This window comes from Amblyomma maculatum, unplaced genomic scaffold, assembly GCF_055883805.1.
Source record: "Amblyomma maculatum isolate TAMU_Amacu unplaced genomic scaffold, ASM5588380v1 scaffold_48, whole genome shotgun sequence".
NCBI classification, from domain to species: domain Eukaryota; kingdom Metazoa; phylum Arthropoda; class Arachnida; order Ixodida; family Ixodidae; genus Amblyomma; species Amblyomma maculatum.
In genome coordinates, this window is record NW_028146773.1 from 346096 (window position 1) to 369414 (window position 23319).

At 47.2% G+C, this 23319-nt stretch overlaps 1 protein-coding gene across 1 annotated transcript in view; it reads left to right on the top strand.

Moving 5' to 3' along the window:
- The window catches only part of LOC146170778 (uncharacterized), a 103530-nt gene that overhangs the window by 30984 nt on the left and 49227 nt on the right, over window positions 1-23319 (top strand). Inside the window, exon 2 of the mRNA XM_084586783.1 lies at window positions 6570-6646. Coding sequence (XP_084442909.1) covers window positions 6571-6646 — 76 coding nt within the window. The 5' untranslated portion in view covers window position 6570. The remainder of the gene's footprint in view (window positions 1-6569; window positions 6647-23319) is intronic.

The window sequence follows — 23319 nt, forward strand, 5'->3', positions numbered from 1 at the left end:
TTGCGAGGCCGAAGAGCTTCTACGATGAGGGAGGTCACCTGCTCCATAAGGGCTAATATTTTATCCACTGTCGGGGTATTCGGGGTTAGCGTGTTGTCTGCACGTGATTGTGGTTTGTTGCTTATTCGAGGTGATTCATTTGAAATCTTATCACGAGGTATTATAGTTCTTCGAGAGGGGTGAGAGCGACGCTGTTCTCGGAGCTGGGTGAGTTCGTCTAGACGTTGGCGAGCCTCTGCAATGGCATTGTCTAAAACAGCGTCTTCATCTGCGGCATCCACATGTGATTGGTGCACTGGCCGTTTTGGTGTACCATTTGATCCACGAGGGTGGGTCGCTTGTGCGTATGAACCATGCTGAGAAGACGTATGATGAGCAGGTGGGTCAAGTAAAGGAAGTGCAGGGAAGTCGGTTTCTTCACATGTAAGAGCAGCGAAGCGATTACTTGTAGGAATATCTTCTTTTCCAGGCGGCTTGCGCGACGGCCTCGTTCTCTTCTTCTTTGGACAAGCGGGGGAGCGCATGTCATGGTCCGCCGATTTGCATAGGGCACAAAGCGCTATTGGTTCATTCATGTCGGCCACAGCTGCCGGATTAGGGCAGGTATTTTGCATGTGCCCTTCTTTATGGCAGTGATAACAAAATATACGACGAGGTCGGAAGGGCTGTGGTTTGATAATCGCACCATAATAGGTTAGGTACTCAGGCAAAGTCAGCGGGCCTTGTAGAGTGAGTAGGTATGAACCTCTGCGCCCCAGAGGCCGTGCTTGCAACACTGAGTGAGTTGAACAGCGAATGTTTGCTCGCACCTCCTCAGAAGGACTTCTGCTGTCAACATGGTAAATGACGCAGCGGAGGGTGTCAGGGCCAGAGGCAAAATATATTTGCACTGGGACATGCTCATTCGCATCCAGGGGAATTTGAGTAACTGCACACAGATAGATGGATTTATTGAAAGGAAAAGGCAGAGAGGTTGGCCCGAATAATTCAAATCTGGCCTGCTACTCTGCACTGGGGAAGGGGAAGGACAGAAGAAAGAAGGTCATGATGGGTGACGATGTGGGAGAAGGCATATGAAATATATATACAGACACAGCAGCTTGCTTTACAAACGTGAATCAAGTCCGCTGGCGCTCAAATAACGGCAAAGAGCGCGCACTGCCTTGACGCCCTTCCCCTTGTCCTGCCAAGCGCCCAGCAGCAGTTCCTCCGACAGAGGCCTCTTGTCTAAACGCTTCAAGGAAGCAGCTAGCACATTTCTTTCGTTCGCATACTCTGGGCACACCAATAATACATGGTCCACAGTCTCTGGGATGCCACAAGTTAAACATTCCGGTGAGTCCAGCTGTCCAATTAAATGTAAGTACTTGCGCGTGAAAGCCACGTTTAAACGAAGTCGATGTATCAAGCATGTCTGATGACGCGGAATATCACGCGGAACATAAAATTTAAATGTTCGATCAAGCCTTCTTAGACGGATGTGTCGGGCGTCTGGTTGAGCCCAGTAAGCTGCTGTAGCAATATTCATATAACTGTTTAGAAGACACGTCGTATCCGCTCTTGAAAAAGGCACAGCTGTTTGGAAGCCATTGATGAGTGCGCTTTTCGCTTCAACATCGGCCTGCTCATTCCCATGGAGGCCGCAGTGGGCAGGAATCCATTGAAACATTATCGTGTGGCCTTGCAGCTGGGCAGATGTGATGAGATCCATAATGTTTAGTGCCAGGGACTGATAGGCAGTGTGGCGTAAGAAGTTTTCCAAAATTTGTAATGCAGTCTTCGAGTCCGTGAATATACACCATTTTTGAGGTGGTTCCCCACATATATAGCGAATAGATTCTCGAATGGCTACAAGTTCGGCAGCGGTTGATGTAGAGGTATGTCTTAAAAGGAAATGCAGAGTCGTTTTCCGAGCTGGTATGACCACAGCTGCAGCGGATGCCTGTGCTGACACAGATCCATCAGTGTATATGTGAATATAACTGGGATATTCTGACCAGATGTGTGCCAGAGTAAGTTGTTTGAGTCCACTAATTGGTACCATTGATTTCTTTAGTATTCCGGGAACACGAAGGTGCACAAAAGGTTTATCCATCGTCCATGGTGGTTGGGTGGGATGATATGGGAGGGCATATCCTGTCGGTACTTGCGACTGATGGCAGCGGAGTGCAGTTGTAAAACTGCAGTCCGGCCTCTCATTCAGAATCTTGCTGAGTGGGTGAAAACGGTGTCTTGTAAGTGCTCGTAAATATACACGAAGTGGTTCGTGTGACAAGTATATGGACATTGGGCGAGCGTGTGCCTCTTCAATTGTGCCTTTGTTAGAGGTGCATCTGGGCAGTCCAAGGCATATTTTCAGTGCCTGCGCTTGCACGCTCTCTAAAGTCCGCAAGCAGGAAATGCTCATACTAGAGAGTACTGGGAGACTGTACCGGATGTAGCCAACAAACAGAGCCTCGTAAAGGCGTATTAAGGAGCGCTCAGTTGGACCCCATTTGATGCCAGCTATGTAACGAAGTACATGGCAAAAATATAATTAGCCTCTTCTTCACCATAGCAATATGTTTCGACCAAGATAGTCGGTGGTCAATAATTACTCCCAAGAATCTGTGCCTGCACACATTTTCTGGGCGTCCACCAAGGATGGCAAGTTCACCGTAATGGTGTTCGATGGGCGATGGACGACAAATCCACAGTAGTTAGTAGAACCTAGAACTTGGTCAATTGTGGCTTGGACACACCGGGGAGGGATAGTCGTTATATCAAAGCGCAATGTAGGCTTGATGGTGACGCGGAACGAGTTAGCAGCAAGTGGAAGCGAGGCTCGACTCACTGGCGGCATCTGTGGTGGTGTCAGGGGCTGACACGCTGTAGTTGGCCTTGGAAGGGAACACTGAATCGGTGCGACGGGCACAGTTCCTTGAGGGAGGGCTACAGGCACCGAGGCGGCGGTGCAATCCATGGGACAAGCCGAAGTCGTTCCATCCGAAGACGAAGCAGACTGGGGGCATGTAAGCGTTGATGATTGCGTGGACGTGGATGTTGCGCCAGGTTGTAACACAGTGGAAATCCGCACACCTGTCGTCGGCGGAGCAGAATCCATGCAGGCGCGTAGCCCAGCCTCGCTCGGCAACGCCGAGCTAAGCCTAGCCTGCGCCTGAGGGATCCGGTTGGACTTTCTTACTTGAGAAAGGGCCCACCGAGTCGGAAATCGCTCCACAGGGGCGTCTTCGTCATTCGTTCTTACGGAGGGCACTGTCCTACCCACACAAAACGACAGTTAATAGGCGAAACAAGATAAAAACACAGAGCTCTAAGCGGACACGTATCAGCTCAGGCGCTTCTTCTTCCTTTCGATGGTGGTCGATGGTGGCAGTTGCAGGAGGACAATTGAGGGTAGATATAATCAAAATATGCATTCCTCGCGGGAAAGCTCTAATAGGTGCCAAATGATGCCCCCACAATGAATCTCTGTGGGATCTACAAAGATCGTAGTAAGGCGAAAAACAGGCTTGTCCATTGACAACTGTTGCTTCGTAAGGGCTCGCCCTGGACGTCTTGCAACTGTCCGTACAACATTACCGTGATATGGAGGGTGGCATGGAACATTACCACAGGTGGAAGGGCAGCTACCCCAGGCCCTACAGGGCAGGAAATGGCAGGCCTCCGGTGGTTACGGCGGGCGCTAGCCTGCCACCGGTGGTTGTAACTGTCTAAGCCATCATAACACCCGCGACCGCTTTGGTGGCGGACGACAGAAGTTGGGACGAGCGACCTTCTCTCTCCCTCTTCCTTTTTTTCTATTTTTTCCTCTTTCCGCAGCAGGCAGTGGAAGTGGCTGAGCTACAAAGCAGTAGCATCCTATGAATTTTATTTTCCGTCTTCCTGCAGTTGTAACAACATTACCATTCAGAACACAACTTCACCTCCTGAACAATGCGGGGCAGGAACCACTTTAAGTTTAATAATCATATGAAATTATTGTGAGATGTCACGCTGTAATTGTTATAAAAAGCTGACGTGTATACAATAATTGCTTTATTATGCCCGGCATTACGCGAGTGTGGACTAGGACTTCTCTTCAGTTATAGCATGGGACCCCTTTGGGAATAATATGTATAACCCCAAATTTGGCTTGCCGCTGCAGAAACCACTATCGGTCCTATGTCATGTCAGAGGCAGAGTGAACTATAAAATGATCCTTCATCGAGAGCGGCTGCCCAAATCTGTTCGAAGTTGGGAAATCGGAGGAAGTGGGAGGCATGTGGACATTTGACAATGCAGGAGGAATGTGGGCAGCATCATAAAGGCTGCCTGCATTGATCCCAATTGATGCCTATGTGGTCGTTTGTCGATAGCCCACTTAAGCCCTATTTCGGCCTCATTGCTGGACCCGCATCCAGCCTACGAGGTCTGGCCTGCTTTGACTACACCGGACCCAACGGGGCCCCTACCTGATAGCAGACTTTGTTCTGCATTGATTTATGCTCTCTCTTCTATTTCAATTCCTAATGAAATGATCTAAAAGCGATAAAACCGCTTTAGCTAATTTATAAAAACGGGCCATTTTGAGTACAATTCCACTGGTGAACCGATAAAAAAACTAATTTTATAGTTATTAAGAAAACGTGACAATAATGTTCTTCAATTGCACAAAGACATTATTATGCCACATTAGAGATATTAAAACATAGCGTATACAACCCATTAGTTTGAAAAGGATTGCGGTATCTATCGGTGTAAGAAAGTATTGAGAAACCTTGTTGTAAAAATGTAGGAACGCAATCTTGTGTTCTAAGCAGGAAAATAATGTATATTTTGCAGCGTAAAAGGTTTTTCATATGATTTCGCTTCCCATTCCATTTCATTATAAGTGAAACGGAAAGACCCCTATGTGCGGTGTGATGTCAGTGCACGATAAATATGTAAATGAAAATTGGTTTAGAGAAACGGGAACGAACCACCTTTGTTACGCATTCTCGATGATTAACTCAACCGCGATGCAAAGACATAGAGGAATTTGGTAGAACTAGATTATTTAGTTGAGATCCAGAGAGTAATTTCGACTACCTGGAGAGTACTAACGGGCACTGACGTGACCGAGCCCATGGATGGCTCTCCGTGTCCCCTCCATCGAAACGCTGCCACCGGTTGTCGGGTTATTCAGGTGGTGCATGTTCTCTCACTTTCACTCCCACCCTTTCTTCATCCCTTGGGCGTGGTTCACATGTCCAAGGAGAAATGTAAGGCATACTGCCCTTTCGTTTCCAAACGACCAATTTTTAAGGCGTTTACGCGGTCGAAGTGGTTCGTTGGTTTGTGGGGTTTCACATCCCAAATCGACTGGGGCTGTGAGAGAAGTCGTTTTTCCTGAATCCCAAATAGAGTCATGGAAGTGGGGATTCAAAGCAGAGCAGTCAGGTTCAGTAGCCGGTCGTCTTAACCGCTGAGGTACCTAGACAGGGCTACTTCAATGTTTCCTAGGGAGTATTTTTGTGTAGCATAGTTTATAGGATGGGAAAGTTTTCCACGTCCAGAAATGAATCCTTTACTACCAGCTAGTAATTGTAGTCCATATCATATGCTGCTGGTTCTAAAATCAGTCCTGTTTATCATCCTGAACACACCATTCTTTTCAAATTTAAGGAAACGTTTTCAAGAAGGGCATGTTGAGCATTTGGCGAAGCGGTAATGCTACTGCCGATTTATTTCTTTGTCGTCGCCCTTGCTTATTTGTGTAATGAAATAGCAAGGCTTTTGTTACTGAAAAAACAGTAAAATCATGTATGCAAGAATAAATAAAAATGTTGACCTTCGACATCAAATGTGGCTTCCTATATATTTATCCTCTGCAGATGCAGTAATCCTTGTGTATGTCTGTTTTGCGATATTTTCGCATTTGGTAGATAATTTCGAAGATGTTGGAAAGACAGTTCCGCTCAAAATGTCTGAAAATAAATGGGACATTACGAAGGTAGTTAAAGAAGGTAGTTTTCTTTTGATATTTAGCAAAATTCTAATACCGCAAATATGTTTGGTCAGAAAGTGATTGAGAGATAATAACGAGACAATATTTATTTCTGCTATATTTCCAAGAGAACTGTCTGCTCAATGCCTTCCTGCAGATGCTAAGAAAAATACTTTTCAGCTGTGCTTGAAATGGCCTACAATCTCAGTTCAGGCAATCAACGCAAATTTTAATGTAGAGGGTATAAAGCGTCCTACCAAATCTACAGCACGCGTGTTAAGACCTTTAATTTAGAAAAAAAAAACAGACTTTTGTGTGCTGTGCTAGGCCCCACAAAACACACCAGAGGGGCAGCGAAGAGTTCTCGAAGTGAAGAATGCCAAAGCATATAAAAATCTCTCATTGAATTCCAGAAAACATTCTCCATGCCTGAGAGTGCAGTTCCTGGACGGCAAAACACGGGGCTCACCAAACAATGCGAAGTCTACCCCCAACATATAAAATTGTTACCTCTGGTATCACATTGTAATCAGCGCGGTCCTAAAACTAAATGAACTGCCTATTGCATCATACTTTCAATAAAACGAAACTCATTTTGCAGGATGTTGAACGTATCAATGACCGTGAAAAAGGAAGAGGAGAAGACATACATTCAAGCAGTGGAATACAGTAAAGGAGGTATGAACTATTTCAAACTTTTTTCTGAAATTCCTGTCTGTCCCTTCGTTAGATAAATCAGTAGCATTATGAAGAGTAAATTTTGATTGATTGTCCTAAACAGAATTTAACATCCCTATTCCAGTATCTAATATTGTGCGTGCTAGAACTAAAAGTGTTAAACATCTGAAGGATTTTAAAGCTAAGCTTGAATAAATCAAATTAACACGCTTACCGTCTTCCTAATGTTGGTATATATTGAGTTTCTTGGGCAATTAGAAATGAAGGGACAGTTTAATGAAAAAAACATGCTTTTAAAATGTTCAGATTTTACCATTTTCACTCTGGGCAACTCCTTGAATTTGTTGAATAGTCTTACTGAAATAAATTAGCCCTTCATGGTAGTGTGAATTCTGGCAGTCAAAAAAGCAGCATATGTTTATACCCATGGGTTTCCACACATCAATTCTTGATTTATGTTGCGCCGCGCTGAGTAATTCGCGATTTCAGGCCGCTATCACTTGATGTCCTAAAGCAGGGCTTATGTATTCTTTCCCATTTCGTCTGCCTTATGATTTTCTCATTACTTTTTTTTTTTTTTTGGGGGGGGGGGGGGGGGGTTAACGTTCCAAAGCGACTCAGGCTATGAGAGACGCCGTAGTGGAGGACTTCGAAAATTTCGACCACCTGGGGTTCTTTAACGTGCACTGACATCGCACAGCACACGGGCGCCTTGCCTTTGGTAATGCGCGAAGATTAAAGTAATTCGCTTCAGGTTTCCAAGTAGAATGTCAACAACTGCCAAAACGTGCATGGATCACGTTCTGTAACAATTTATTGTGGCAACGAATTTCATCCTTAAATGGCAACAGTTAGAAATTACTTGTTAATGCGGTATAGAGCCATAAAAGCAAAGAATGCTCATGGCGGTGGAACGACGGTTAGAGAATCGGAGGAGTGGAAGCAGAAGGTTGTCCCGAAGTGAAAGAAAACAGTAGTAAAGTTTCTAGAAAAGCGACAAACGTACGACTTTCATTCCGCCTGTGTAGCAGAGGCTCGATGTCGAGAGATAAACGTATGCTGCTAACTCTGGAGTGGGTGTCATAGCCTGATGAAATAAAACCGGCTGCGTGGATTTTTACGACTTCTAGATGATCAATTAGGTAAGCTTGATTAGTGTTCCAAATCTGCAGGCAAATTCTAGCTTGGTGAGGACGAACGTTTTGTAGGCTAAGCTTCGGATGGAAGGAAAAGAGAGATTGAGGTGCCGTCTGATAAAACCGACTGTTTTCGATGCCTCGGCAGCATGCTTCGTGAAGTGTTTGGACCATGCGAATTTGTTGTTGATAATAACTCCAAGATACCTGCATGATTCCACGTGGGAAAGTTTGATTGAGTGCAATGAATATTTGTAGTTGAGGGTATTGCGCTTGCGTTTTTCTTGCATGTATTTGCACGTGATTATGTGAAACGTTATTTGCCATATGAAACACCAGTCTTCCAATCGGTTTAAGTCAACTTGGACTAACAGCTGATCATTGTTGGTTGTTATGCGGCGGTACAACAAGCAGTCTTCTGCGAAAAGACGAATGGACGATAGAATGTTGCAGGAAGATCATTTAAAAAGATTAAAAAGAAAAGTGGGCTGAGTACCGAGCCCTGCGGAACACCAGACGGAACTCCAGTTGGGGACGAAATATCAGCATTAATAGCAGTGAAGTGACGGCGACAGCTGATCATTGTTGGTTGTTAGGCGGCGGTACAACACGCAGTCTTCTGCGAAAAGACGAATGGACGATAGAATGCTGCAGGAAGATCATTTATAAATATTAAAAAGAAAATTGGGCTGAGTACTGAGCCCTGCGGAACACCAGACGGAACTCCAGTTGGGGACGAAATATCAGCATCAATAGCAGTGAAGTGACGGCGACAGCTGATCATTGTTGGTTGTTATGCGGCGGTACAACACGCAGTCTTCTGCGAAAAGACGAACGGACGATAGAATGCTGCAGGAAGATCATTTATAAATATTAAAAAGAAAAGTGGGCTCAGTAACGAGCCCTGCGGAATACAAGACGGAACTCCGGTTGGGGACGAAATATCAGCATCAATAGCAGTGAAGTGACGGCGACAGCTGATCATTGTTGGTTGTTATGCGGCGGTACAACACGCAGTCTTCTGCGAAAAGACGAATGGACGATAGAATGCTGAGGAAGATCATTTATAAAGATTAAAAAGAAACGTGAGCTGAGTACCGAGCCCTGTGGAACACCGGACGGAACTCCAGTTGGGGACGAAATATCAGCATAAATAGCAGTGAAGTGACGGCGACCGGTTCAGAAAGATCGAATCCATGTTGCAATCAGGAGATCAAGACACAAGCTTGAAAGTCTGAATAAAAGGCGCTGATTGGGTACATGGTTGAAAGCTTTCGAAAAGTCCAAATATATTACGTCAGTCTGAAATGACTAATCCAAATTTAGTTTAAGATCGGTAGTGAAACGGACAAGATGGGTTTCGCAGAATTAACCGGATCGAAAGCCATGGTTGTTTGAAAAAAAGAAGCAGTTGGAGTAAAGGTGGGATGCAATATCTCGAGTAAAAGATGTGCTCTAGTAATTTACAGGCAATGGATGCGATGAAATCGATCGGTAGTTGGAAAGATCGGAACGTTTACCTAACTTAAAAACAGCAAATACCCTACCCACCATCCAGTCGTCTGGACTTGAGCCGGTAGCAATCGACTGCACGACCATTATCTGCAAAATTTGACTTGAGAGGTCCTTGGTGCATTTCAATATCTTCGATTTTATGGTATCTGGTCCTGGAGCACTTGAAACCTTAATTAATCCTATCAAAAAGGATAACAATATAATTGGAAGTGATAGCAATAGGCAGCATCTCTAAAAATGGAAAAAATGGAGAAGGGAGGGATATTTTAAATAGGTTCCCCTTTGAAAACAGAAGAAAAGTAAGAGTTCATTGCCTCACAGCTTTGGTCTGATGGAACCGCGGAACTGGCATTTCAACAAATCAGATAATATTCGAAGACTTATCGCCGGTCGTTAGAAGTTTTCAGAATTTTTCCGGGTTCGAGCGAATAATGTCCTCCAAGTCCCGGTGATACAACTTTCTTTTGGCGCCTCGTAAAATTCAATTCTAATCACAAAGCCACAAAAAATATTTTTCCCACCGCCGAGAGCTGGCCGAATGCTTTGCTACACAGAAGAGCCATTTATTTTTCATGGGAAGTTTCCTGAGGTCAATAGTGTCATGTGGTGGTGACCATGGTCAATGACACAAATGAAGAGTCGGTGATTGCGGCCGATGTAGCTCAGTTGGAAGAGCACCGTCCGCGATATTCGGAAGTCGTGGGTTCGGTTCCCACCATCGGTACGTTGTCTTTTCTTCTAGTTTGCGTATAATTATCTTTCCCCTGAACAGATTACATTACTAATATATGTGATTATCGGAGTAAAATTTAAAAAAAAGACGTAAAATACAATCCCCAATGCTTTCCTTGGCCTCGCCGACTGTTAGCTTCTTTCCTTCATGTATTATAACGAGCACCCTCATTTTCCATTCATTTATCTTCTTGTAGCTTACGGGGGTCTCGGTTCTGGCAGTCTTGAAGCCATAGATAGGGTAAGAGGGTTCTAGCACAGCTTTCACCCTCGCTCTTGATCACGTACTACGTGACGCTGGCGGTAATACAGGACGTTCCACGTCCACCGCTATGGTTGCGGGTGGCGCTGGTGAACACTCTCAAGGTTCGTATACAGATAACATTAATACCCAAGAAAGTAGAACGGGGGACAGCGGCCGATGTAGCTCAGTTGGAAGAGCACCGGACGCGATGTTCGGAGGTCGTGAGTTCGGTTCCCACTATCGGCACGTTGTTTTTTCTTCTACTTTGCGTGTAATTATATTTCCCCTGAACAGCTTACATTACTGATATCTGATTAACGAAGTAAAATTAAAAAAAGAAACATAAAATACAATCCCCAATGCTTTTCTTGGCCTCGCCGACTGTTGGCTTCTTGCCTTCATAACTTAAACATAAACATTACAAAGTTTAAACACCGCAGGTTCTTTAACGCGCGGAATGTAGCTTCAGGCGTAGATATACAATTTCAGGGCGTGCGCGTCGCAGTTGTAATGCTGACGTTCCATCGGGAATGTCTTCAGTCCAGTAGTCCGATGCGGCGAATGATTTTGCAGGTTCCAAAGTATCGACTCAACAACTTTTCACTTAGTCCGCGACGGCGAATTAGTGTCCAAGCCCACACTCTGTCTCCTGGATTGTACTCTGCGTGGCGTAGTCGTAAGTTGTATCGTCGGGTGTCGGTGCGCCGTTGGTCTTTAATACGCAGCCGTGCGAGTCGTCGGGCTTCCTCTGCACGCTGCAGGTAGGCGGCGACGTCAAAGTCGTCCTCTTTGGTTAGCGTCGTCGTGGGCACCCTGCCGTATACAAGCTTGAACGGAGTCACTCTGGTCATCTCGAGGACTGGCGTGTTATATGCGAAGATCACGTAGGGCAAGATGGCTTCCCAGGTCTTGTGTTCAGTGTCGACGTACATGGCGATCATGTTCGCGATTGTTTTGCTCAGGCGCTCCGTAAGGCCATTGGTCTGGGGATGGTACACAGTTGTTCGTTGATGGCTTGTATGACTGTATTCCAGGAAGGCTTGCATCAACTCTGCCGTAAATGCCGTTCCCCTGTCTGTGATGAGCCCTTCTGGGGCGCCGTGTCGCAAGAGAATTTGTTCGACACAGCATTTGGCAACTTCTGCCGCGGTAATATTTGACAGTGCGTTTGCTTCGGCGTAACGGGTAAGGTATTCAGTGGCCATCATGATCCACTTGTTGTCCATAGACGAAGCTGGAATAGGGCCGAGGTGATTCATCCCGATTTGCTGAAAGGGCAGGTCTCGGGGCGGAATCTGGTTTAGTAGTCCTACTGGTCTGATAGGCGGCGTCTTGCGTCGTTGGCACTCGCGACATGTCTTCACGTAGTGAGCAACTTCGGCAGGCAGTCGCAGCCAGTAGTACTTCTTCTGGATTCAACACAACGTGCGTTCAAATCAGAGACGGCCTGCTGTGGGCTCATCATGCAACGCCTGCAGATTTCCTGCCGGAGATTTTTAGGCACTACAAGAAGTTGCGCGGTCCTGTTGGGTGCGAAGTTCTTCTACGCGAGGAGGCCATTGCTTAACACGAACGATGATATAGGCAACCTGCAATGAAGTTTGTGAGATCTGTGGCGCCACCTAGCGGCCGACTGGGCTAATACTGAGGCGGCGCATAAGCTGACGCCGTGTATGTTGCGGCCGCTGTGTTCCTTCTGCGTTCGCTTTTTGTTATCCAAGTGAGTGTAATTTACTCATTTAGTGACTTCAATGGTCTCGTGCGATGCTTCGACTACCACGGAAGTGAACAAGAATAAAAATAAGCGCAGGGGCGGCGAGAAAGACTGCCACAATCGTGAAGGAAACCTAAGCATACCGCTTGCTGGGAGAACCTGGGGAGAATGATGAGAGAGGTGGATAGTGGCTGCGAGAGAGTAATGTAACTGGAATTCGTTTTGTTATGAATGGACAATGACGTGCAGACGCCAAGGAGCTAAAATTTAGGGGAGGAAGCGGCATAAACGTCTGACTCGGGAGTCGCACGCTGGTTGGGGCACTGTCCTCAGTACGTGCTCCACGTTGTAAAATCTGGCGTGTACTGGTATATGATGTGCAAGATCGAGTGGCATTGTCCTTTTAAAGGATGTAACGTTCAGGAAAGCAACACAGTCGCGCAGCCGCAGCATCGAATGCCAGCCGCGTTTCATCAGAGGCGAAATAAATGAAAAATACTCGTGGATCTGTGAACCGGACTTCTAATACGGTGTCTATTCGGAACCACAAAGCCAAAATATGTTCAAAACTTCATATTACAGATTTGAATAAGCATATTTATCTGTAAATTAGTTCTTAGGGGGCTGAAAAAGTCGAACTGGCGGAGTGTGGCGGCCCGTGATACTGTGTACGCGGAGCATGCAACTTCGTTATATTGATCCGCCCCAGGCATTTCTTGCACCGACTGCTCAAGCTGCTCAAGAGTTTGTTGTCCCAGACGATAGACCGTTCCATCATTAGTAGCAAGAGTAAAAAATCCTATTTTAACGACCTCAATTACGGAAGGTTTGCCGTTGAGTGTCAGCCTTTCCCGCCGGCTTTCCGCAAGCTTGAGCTACGGAGGTACAAAATGCATGCCAGTTGTTGTTGTAAACAGCTGTAGTTTTCCAACGATGTAGGTGGCCCCCTACTCCCGCCCCCGGCACGCAGGCCTATGGGACGGAGGTCTGGACCTCCGCGACTAAATTTCAGGTTTCGTTGATGACGCACGCTACAACCGCACACTGCTTGCAATCGCCACGACATCCGTAGCGTGTACCGCACCCTGCCTCCTGTAACCTCCGCAGCACTGTCGAAAGGTGCACCCCGAACATGAGTGTTCGTCATGGCATTAAACTGTAAAGCGAACCTGCGAGGAAATTATGCTGCTGTAATCAAACAGCAAGAACCAAAAAATAACTAACGGCGATCAATCTCTTCTCAGGTTCTTTCTGCCCTTTCAATGTTTGGGTATGAGGTGTGACAGGTAAATGAAGAGCTGCGTTTACAACATTTTTCATTCATAAATGATTTCTTAATTCATTTTCACATATCCGACTGATGCACTGAGACAATGAATTTCGTTACAAAAAATTCAAAGTTGTGCGCGCAGGTGTTCCGTCTCGAGGAGCGCGCACTTCGCGGTGACGTCGACACCATTCACGTTCTCAACATGCCCATTCTCGAACAGGTGATGTCATTTCACCAGTATTGGTTTTCGGAAGTAGCTCTGAAGACATTCGATTGCCTTAAAACCGCAGAAAACGAGAGCCTAGATGCTTCTCGCCGTACAACGCGAATGCAACCCGACCGCGCCGGCCGCCTCAGACTACCCGGCACCGCCGTTCGCGGCGCTGAACGCTGCACTTTACTAGCGCCGCCTGGCCACTGCAGGTTGCCTATATGTCGCCTTAACACACCCCGAGGGGGAGCGGTCTTTCCTTCGAAATAATCGGCTAGCGCTTTCAGCTGAGGGTCTGATCGCTGTTGTTCTGCGAAACTGCTGGCGCTTACCGGTCACAAAAAGGAGTCGTCATCATCATCCTTCGGGGGAACATCGAAGGGAGCGCGTGATGAGCAGTCTGCGTCAGAATGCTTTCGGCCCGACTTATAGACTACAGTCAAGTCAAGTTCTTGAAGCCGTCTGCTCCATCTGGCAAGGCGGCCGGAGGGATCTTTCAAATTAGCCAGCCAGCAAAGCGCCTGATGGTCGCCTACCACCTTCAATTGTCGGCCGTATAGGTATGGAGAAAACTTAGAAGTGGCCCAGATGATCGCGAGGTACAGTCGAGCGCAATTTGAAGGTTAGCGGGTTATCGCGCGAGCGTCTAGTGGAAACGTGAACAGCGCCATGGCCCAGAATTCTCTGCCGAGACGAGGGAGGTATCAGGCCAGCTTCCCTCACTCTATTTGCTGTTCCTTCAGCACCCGTCACTCCCTGCTGGGCTATCAGTTTCTTTCTTTTTTTTTTGGTTCTGCGAACAGGCCGTGATCGTAGTGCGCACGACGTATCCTTTGGTATTATCTGAAATTGGACACTTCATCGCAATAAATGGAAAGTTTAGAATAGAGAGTAAGGGCAGTGAGTTTGTCGCGTGGGTGACTGTTGTTGTTTGGGACAGGGAACGAAGGAGACAAGAGTGCGAAATCATGATTTTTCCTGTTCCGAACCCGGCCGCCAGGTGCCTGGAGTACTAGGCTGGTCGACGCTCGCGCGATAACCTTCAAATCGTGCTCGAGCGTACTCCTTCTCGGTTGTCGAGTATTTGACTTCGGCTTTTGTGAGTGGCCTGCTAGCTTAGGCGATTACTTTCTCCTTTCCGGCACTCTTCTGGAAGAGAACGGCTCCTAGGCCCACACTGCTGGCGTAGGTGTGAATTTCGGTCTCGGCGTTTTCATCAAAGTGGCCAAGTACAGGGGCAACACAGGCGACGTGGAGTTCGTCAAAGGCTTCTCCTTGCGGCGCTTCCCATTTAAAAGGTACGTCAGCCTTTGTGAGCTGTGTCAACGGTTTGGCGACGCGCAAAATGTTCCTGACAAATTGTCGATAATAAGCGCACAACCCAAAGAATAGGCACACAGCTTTCTTGTCGACAGGCGGAGGGAATTGTGTGATTGCAGCTGTTTTCGCCGGGTCTGGGCGAACTCCATCCTTAATAACGATGCGACCTAGGAACCGCAGTTCTTCGTAGGCGAAGTGGTACTTCTCTGCTTTTAGCGTCAGTCCCGATGACTTGATGGTTTCCAGCGCTGTCTGAAGTCGTTTTAGGTGGTCTTCAAAGTGTGACGAGTAGACAACAACGTTATCCAAATATACCAAACAAATTTGCCACTTCAAGTCTGCCAGGACAGTGTCCATTACTCGGTACAACGTGGCTAGTGCGGAGAAGAGGCCAGAAGGCCAAAAAGGCCGTCCGGTGTGATGAATGCGGTCTTCTTGCGATCTCTTTCGTCGACCTCAATTTGCCAATATCCGCTCTTCACGTCCATCGATAAGAAGTACCTTGCATTGCAGAGGCGGTCGAGAGTATCGTCGATGTGTTGAAGCGGGTAGATATCCTTTTAGTTATGCTATTCAAGCGGCGGTAATCAACGCAGCAGCGAAGTGTGCCGTCTTCTTCACCAAAAAAACTAGTGCCGCACAGAGGCTGTTCGATGGCTGGATTACGTCATCACGCAGTATTTCCTCAACTTGATCGCGAATGGCCTGCCATTCTCGCGGCGATACACGATAAGGGCTTTGGCGCAGAAGTCGGGCGTGTTCGTCCGGTAAAATGCGGTACTTGGCCAGTGGTTTTTGTCGTACCTTCGATTATAACGAGAAGCACGCCCTGTAGCATCGAAGAAGACTGCGAATCTGGTCTTTCTTGCTGTGGGTTAATGTCTTAATGTCAGGTTGATGTCCACTCTGGTCTGACGGAATAGGTCCGGTGCGTCTTCCAGTGGTTGGTTGTGGAGGGCGAATAAGTCTTTGAAATTCGTAATTCTTCGAGAAAAGCGATCGTCGTGCCTATGTTGAGATGCCGGTATTCTTCGGTGAAGTTTGTAATCGCACCTGAGCTTGTCCTCTCCGGAATTTCGCGATGCCTCTTGCGATGCTGACGCCTCGTACCAAGAGCAATGGGATGTTTTCTTCGACGATGCCTTATGCGATTTCGATGTCTGCGCTACCTACGCTGACTGCGACTCTTCATCGTGGCGGCACGGTCAGTTCTCCGTCTAGGACGTTTAGAGCGACGTGTTGCGTCGAAGTCGTCGTAGCAGGTATGGCTTTGTGTGCAGAGAGCTTGATGAGCTTGGATCGAAGGTCGATGATAGCCCTATGTTCATTTAGGAAGTCCATGCCTAAAATCACATTTCGGGAGCACTGCTGCAAGACCACAAAGCTGGTGCTTTAAGTACGCCCATTTACGGTTATTCTTGCAGTGCATCGTTCCGATGGAGTATTCAGGTTGCCACCTGCTATGCAAATCAGCGGACCATCCGAAGCGGTGGTAACTTTCCTGGGCTGAGACCTATAAGTCCACTGATGACTGAATAGTCAGCTCCGGTGTCTACTAGGGCAGTGACTCTGCGACCGTCGACATCAACTTCAAGGTCGCGTATTCGCGTCCTCGCATTGCAAGCGGGCCTTGGTGTCCGATCTCGGCTCCGTCGTTTCTTCAGATCATGGCAGGGGCATACCATTGTTATTTCGCTGGACGGCGGTGTCGGCTCGCATTCTCGTCGTGTAGTCGTCGATGTCGTCGTGTGGAGCGGCGACGAAATGGTTGCGTCGTCGTTAGTGGTCGTCGGCGGCGGAGGATCTTCGTCCTTTCGCCGTTGAGCAACCTCACCTCCAAAGGTTGCTGCCTTTGGTTTCCCCTACGAGGGCTAGGAGACCGTCCTTGCACGTAACCGCTGCCCGGCGACGCAAATCGGGCATTGTACGGTGATGGGGAGCGGGAGATACGCCTTGGCGACGAGTGCTCTCCGCTGCTCAGGAAGATGTTGACTTCCTGTGGTCGCTCGCCAGGACAGGGTCGTGGGGCATCACCGTGAAACCACGGAGGCTGATCCGCCTATACGGGCAGTGACGGACGATGTGTCCTGCTTCACCACCATTGAAGCAGAGCGGTCGGTTGTTAAATGTCCTCCAGGCATCGCATTTACTGGGGCTTGGAGATCGCTGGTAGACTTGGAGGGCGCGGGTCACGGGGCGGCTTTCGGGGGCAGGATGGTAGCGACGAGGGCTTGGGAGGTCGCGTGGGGGTGCAGGACGACGTAATGCAGCAGCATAGTTCATCGCTGCTGATTCATGCACTGGAGTCGTCGGAGTCATCGCTTGAAGAACGCCCAGTGCTTCTTCTTCTTGACGTACGATGTCCGCGAGCCTCGCCTCCTGGGGTTGTTGTGATGATGGCAGCCATCGGCGGAGCTCCTCTCGCACGATCTCCCGGATGAGGTCCCGAAGATTTTCTCCGCTTGCAGATGCTCAGGTGCAGTGGCTTGAGTAGTCCGGTTGAAGTGGTCGCTCGTAGTGGCGCATCCGGGTTTCCAACGTCTGCCCGATGGTAGACGCTTTCCTTTTAAATTCCGCAACGATGTGTGGCGGATTTCGGACAAGACCTGCAAAAAGTGATTGTTTAACGTCTTGCATTAAAAATTTGACTCTCTCACCTTCGGTCATGTTAGGGTCGGCGCGGCGAAAATCTCCCAATCCTTCATAGATGCCTTATGATTTTTGAGCCAAACTCGGGCATGTGCTTGAAGAACAAAGTAGACTTGCCTGAGTTTCCCGGCGTCGTTCCAGCCGTTGAATTCTGCCACATGGTCGAAAAGGTTCATCTAGTCTTCCGCATCTTCCCTGGGCAAACCTAGAAAGATTGGCGGCTCCCTGGGCTGCACTGAGATGACTGGTGTCGTTGACTGGGCCATTTCTAAAGTTGATGCCTTCCGGAGTAGAACGGGGTCAGGCAGACCGTGTTCGGGTTGTAGGCCTTGGAGTCAGTGGCTGGCTCGGTGACCTGTAGGCTGGTCTTCCAGGGCGACAGGAACTAGGCTGAGGTCTTCGCTTGAAGGATCAAGGGCAGCACCTCCACAAGATGTCAGGTGGTGGCGACCAGGGTCAATGATACAACTCAAGAGTCGGTGATTGCACTGAAGAAACTCTAAATTGGCCTGACTTGCGCCCGCAAAAGAACTAAGCAACTCTGCGGCGGCGATAGCAACAAACGTGCTCGTCGATCGTCGAACAAATAATGCCCGTCGCGCTCGTCAACGCTCAATTTAAAGGCTGCTGAAAACAATCTAGATAATGTCGCAAGTGCTACAAGCACAAGCTGGAACATTGTAGAAAGACACACGAGTGGCCGGAATCTTCGAGACAGAACTCGGTGCATCTTGCGCTACAACTAAACTGATAAAAGTGCTTCTCGCGATATCGAGCATTAACAAACAAAGAATGCAGAACTGATGCGCGATCCAGAGTCACAGTGATAACGCCGCATGCTGGTGGCTGTTAAAAAACAACAAATGCTGTTTTGAAGGTTTCGTGGCAATAGCATACCCGTGGCTGCTTGCATCGCCTCGAATGCATACAAGGCGAACACATAGATCAATGAGTGATAGTAATTCTTTTTTTTAAATAACAGCCAATTTTAATTACGTGTTCGCGCAGAGACTGACATGCGGAAGTGTATCGAACTGTGCGATAATACTTCAAATATCGGCTGTCTTCTAGTCTCGAATATACTTATCCGATGGCTGACGCGTAGCGACGGACACAGATAGTTGAACAATAAGGTTCTCATATATTTCCTGCAAGAATCTCTCGTGTTATATCTGAGGGCATATGCAACATAAGAGAAATATGTTAGTACGTAGATGTGCTCTATGTGGGAAATATTTCGTCAAGAAAATTCCAACAATTCACAAAAACCAACTATCGGCATTAGCGGGGCTAGTGAAAGGAGTGGTCACTTGCGTTCCTAGGGACCTTGATCGCATTTTCTACATAAATCTGGACGTTCTGTGGGAAAAGGCACCTAAAGTATGAATGGCGTCCAGCTCAAATGTTTCCAGGTGCCACGTCAGCCTCAACGGGGCTTGAGCGCCGGCGCGTCCACATGCTCCCCGTCTGTCTGCTGTCAGTGAATAGATACAGATGCAGTACAGACGTTGGAACGTTTCTAAGATCACAGCTAGGTGAAATGGGATGACCGCCATGAAACCGCTTGCAGCCAAAGAGGGCTATGGTACAGCTTGGAAACTGCGATCCTGCATGTCTACACCATGTTCGCTTGCGGAGTATTTGATGGCATGTCCTACATGAAGCCGGGCACTATGTAATAAATTGCTACTCAGAGGCTGGCCGCATTGAAAACGGCGCTAAACTTCCGGATCGCCAGTGCGGGCTGCAGAGCCCAGATCCTGTTCACGTCGCTTCATATCAGGGTACTTGAGGGCGAGTACCACCCAATGTGCGCTCTATGCTGGAGAAGCCACCTGAAACTAAAATGGGGTTGTGAACACAAAATGCGTATGGGTCATCACATGGCCATTGGCACAGTGGGACGGACACGACAAGCCTGCCTGCATGTTAACTGCATACATTCTTTCATTTTCATAATATGCATAACAAGCACCCATGAAAAACTCTTGTAAATTTAAGTTATATACCCGCAAGTATCTTAACTAGATTGAATAAAATAATATCATTTTTTCTTCCGCACTTACGTACATTAAACATAACTATCAGATAATGCGCTGGAAACATTGCCCACCTTTTTGAGCGGCGCTTAATCCTCTGATTTTTCATATAGCACGATGGTTCTCAAAACAAGCATAGTCTTTCTGAAAAAGGCCTTCACTCGTTTCCATTTTGTTTAAAATTCAAATAAACTACAGACGTATCACTGTGGAAGTAAGTTCTGCCTTCACTAGATGCATCTAATTGTCAATGCATACTGCCCAGACAGCCCGTATTTCTACAGCTCTTACAGAGAGAACTGATGGGTGGCTTCAGATGAGGCCGATAATTAAAAAAATATTCATGTTCATGGCTGCACGTCGGGCTGGAGATGCTTCCTGGCGTCTCACTTTGGCCCCTTTTCGGGAACAAGCGGTCAAGTCCAATTCGCCCTATTGCACGCTTCCTGACCGTGTCTATAATGAGTTGGTTGCCTGAGAAAAACATTTATTCTTGATCAGGGGTCCTCATTTAACAAGCGATGGCCTTGTGAACATGTTCTTACTGAATGCTGAGACCCGAGCTTTTTCTGCGGCATTTTAAAGCGCACGCTTACAACCACCCGTCAAGGAATCATGATTTCAACTGCGTAGAGCACAGGTCGCACACCGTAGACATGTTCATGCTTCTTGGCCGCCAAGTTTCTGGAGGACAAAGATCGCACTGATACATGCCGACATCGTTGTTTGTTCTGCCCGTGAAACTTTTATTGAGAGTGTAACATACTTTGCAGAAGTATACCACGCGCAAACGGTGTAGCCGTAATAGATGGCTACTCGTGCAGATTTGGTCTGATTGAAAAATATTTACCTGCGCTACGTACTGGCTTGTTTTAGCAATGTCTGTAAGATTTGAATTGTCGCCTGCGAAAAAAATAAATAAAGAAAAAAGCGATGGACTTGCGGCAGAGCATTCATGTCACATTTGGGAAGTATTAGATTCCATCCCAGTGGTCGCCAGGTACCCACCGGTTTTCAACGGCTACAAACTTTTTTAGTGGTCTAGTGCTTGGTTTTTTGCAATGGAATGCTCTGTAGAGTGGCCATGGGTCCGAAATAGTTGCTCTGATAGGACAGTGATTCGTTCCGCCATCGGACAACAATTTATCTGCAGCGTACGGCACAAGCTCTTCATGTGGCCCTCTTTTTGAAAAAGCATTTCTGGTCCACGGCCTCTTTTCCTAAACATTACACACCAGAGAGGACGAACACCAGGACGGGGGAAATTGTACACATTGGAATCACTGGGTACTCGGCGGCACCGGGGATCTACCATGGTCCTTCCCGAAGTAGAATCAACAAGGAAGCTGAGTAAGCTGTGCACATGAAGCTTGCAGGCTGAACGTCGGTAGCGCCACATTGCACATCTTCCCTGATCTCTAATGAGGCGGATTTGGACATACATGGACATTCCAATGGGCTTAAACGGGCCCCTAGACAGAAAATCGGAACCAGTTCCTCCGGAGTTTACATCGGCAACTGGGCCAAGAGGGGACCGTACATCTCATCCCGCTTTTTGCTACATGGGGTGCGCAAAATGCCGCCTCACACTGGTCATATACATGTCGCATTTCCGTGTTTCTTATTGTATGTGTTTGTGTCCGGGCAACCGTTTGTGGGGAGGGAGCCCGACGGGAGAGATTCGCAAATTCTGTCTGTGCGAGGTGGTTTATCTAATACCGGGGTTTATCATGGATTCGCCCCTCATAAACCGTGATTGTCCCACCAGTTGCGCTCTGGGGAACACTTCCTTCTTTCCCTATAGGCTGTCGACAATATTTTAGTGGCGTTCAGATCGAAGAGATTCGCCGCCGAGACGCCAGCTATCTTAACATGTGGTTTTAATCTTGAGCCTACCTTTCTAGCCGTTCATAGTGGATGCAAAATAGAATTTCGCTTGCTCTTAGATGGCGTCTCGTCTTTTGCAGGAGCATAACAACAGTTTCTACTGGACCCTACGTCCCCAAACCAAAACAACACTATGGGTTTTAGGAGGTGTTGGCAGCGGTGTGGCGTTTAAAAATACCGTGCACCGCACAGACTGTGACCAAGCACTGTCTTGCTTAGGCCATGCAAAAATACATGTCACAGAGCTCATCGATATACTGTCAGCATGTAACTTCCACCCGGACAATTAGTGTGACAACTTGTTTTCGTGCTACAGTCTACCTTAAAATGTTTGCCCTTAGAATTGGGACGTGACTTTTGAAAAGGTTTGCGACTTTCTGTGGCGTTGTTCATGTTTCGAAATACAAGGTCTCATGGGATGCTTCGCCCGATTTCTATTCTCCACCTCATTTTTTGTTTCTGGCATCTAGCAGCATCGGTGGCTCGTCGAGTGTATTTTGTACCCACAATGTCAGTTCGTCGCACTTTTGGGCAAACAAACTAGACACACTTGTGCTGCCTTCTGAAGCACCGTGAAGCACAATGAAGAGCCTTTGTCACTTTACCAAACAGAATAACGACAAAATAATTGGATGGTTGGGTTTCAGGAGTTTAACGCCCCAAGCCACTCATGCTATTAGACACCAGAGGGGAGGGCTCCGGAAATTTCAACCACTTGGAGTTATTTAACGTGCACTGACATTGCGCATTGCCTACATCTTGTCCCGGTAGTCGGGGCTGGAATTCGATAACACATACCTGGGCACAAGAAAATTACAAAGTGAATACCTATGTTTACTTAAATGTAATGCTTGCGTGAAGGCACATTGGTTAAGTGCCGTTGTGTCACCGCCTTCATGCGATTGCTTGCACCAACTCGACTATGTTTTTGCAGTATTTCGGGAGCTGAATTTGTTCCTTATTCTGCATACTGTTTTGAATCTGGATACCAATAACTAGCGAATGGTCGTCACCTTCAACCAATTTGTTGCTTGTTACAGTGATATTTGTAGTATATCCCGATTCGCTCACAATTGAATGATGATATTTTTAATGAGAAGCTTAGATTTGCTCATCGGGCATTTTGATGTTTACTAATGATATATTATTCGACTGTTAACACTTCCTTCTGGAAGGTACCTTGTGTGACCCCATAGGAGCTACCTCTGATGCATTCAAAGTATGTCATTCATGTAATGAAGTTCTTGATGGCGCATATGTCACTTAGTTTGACGGGATGAACTTTCTTGACGGCTTCGATAAAGAACCACAAGACAGCCATTTTTGGTGCCTTTCAGTCTAAGGGTCATTTCATTCTTTATTTATGGAGCCCAACTTCATGTGCATGTCCTGTAAGTAAGAGCTAAAATCTGAGATAACTTTAGGTGCATACCGCGTTACTGATTTCGGCTAAACCTTTCAGAATGTCTGCATGCGACCAAGAACCTCCGCAGACCTCCCAAGGGAACCAACTAGACATTTCTGCTGATGACAAACTCGAGCGGCCGCACATTGATGCCGCAGCGCATATATCAGTGATGAGTGCAGATATTAGCCTACATTTACGCAATGTCCACTCACCAGCTAAATGTGCTACGAGCTGCGAATGGTTGGCCGGTTTCTGTTCACAAAATCTGCGTCGCTTTATTTAGTGTTGCGGGTCATTTCTCAGTGCAGTTTCTTGCTCTGTAGGAAATAGAGAGGTCTAGGAAACTCCGTCCGAACACCTAGTGCTTGTATACTGCTCGCAAAACGTACTACACCACGATATCTAAAAAATGTGCAATCAGCCATTGACTTTTCGGTTCACATTGAATTCTATTGATCAAGCTTACCAGCCGTCGCTATCGACATCAGTCCTTTTCCTCCTTCTCACCTTATTTTCCTCGAACGTAAGTTTCCAGCTGCATATGTTAG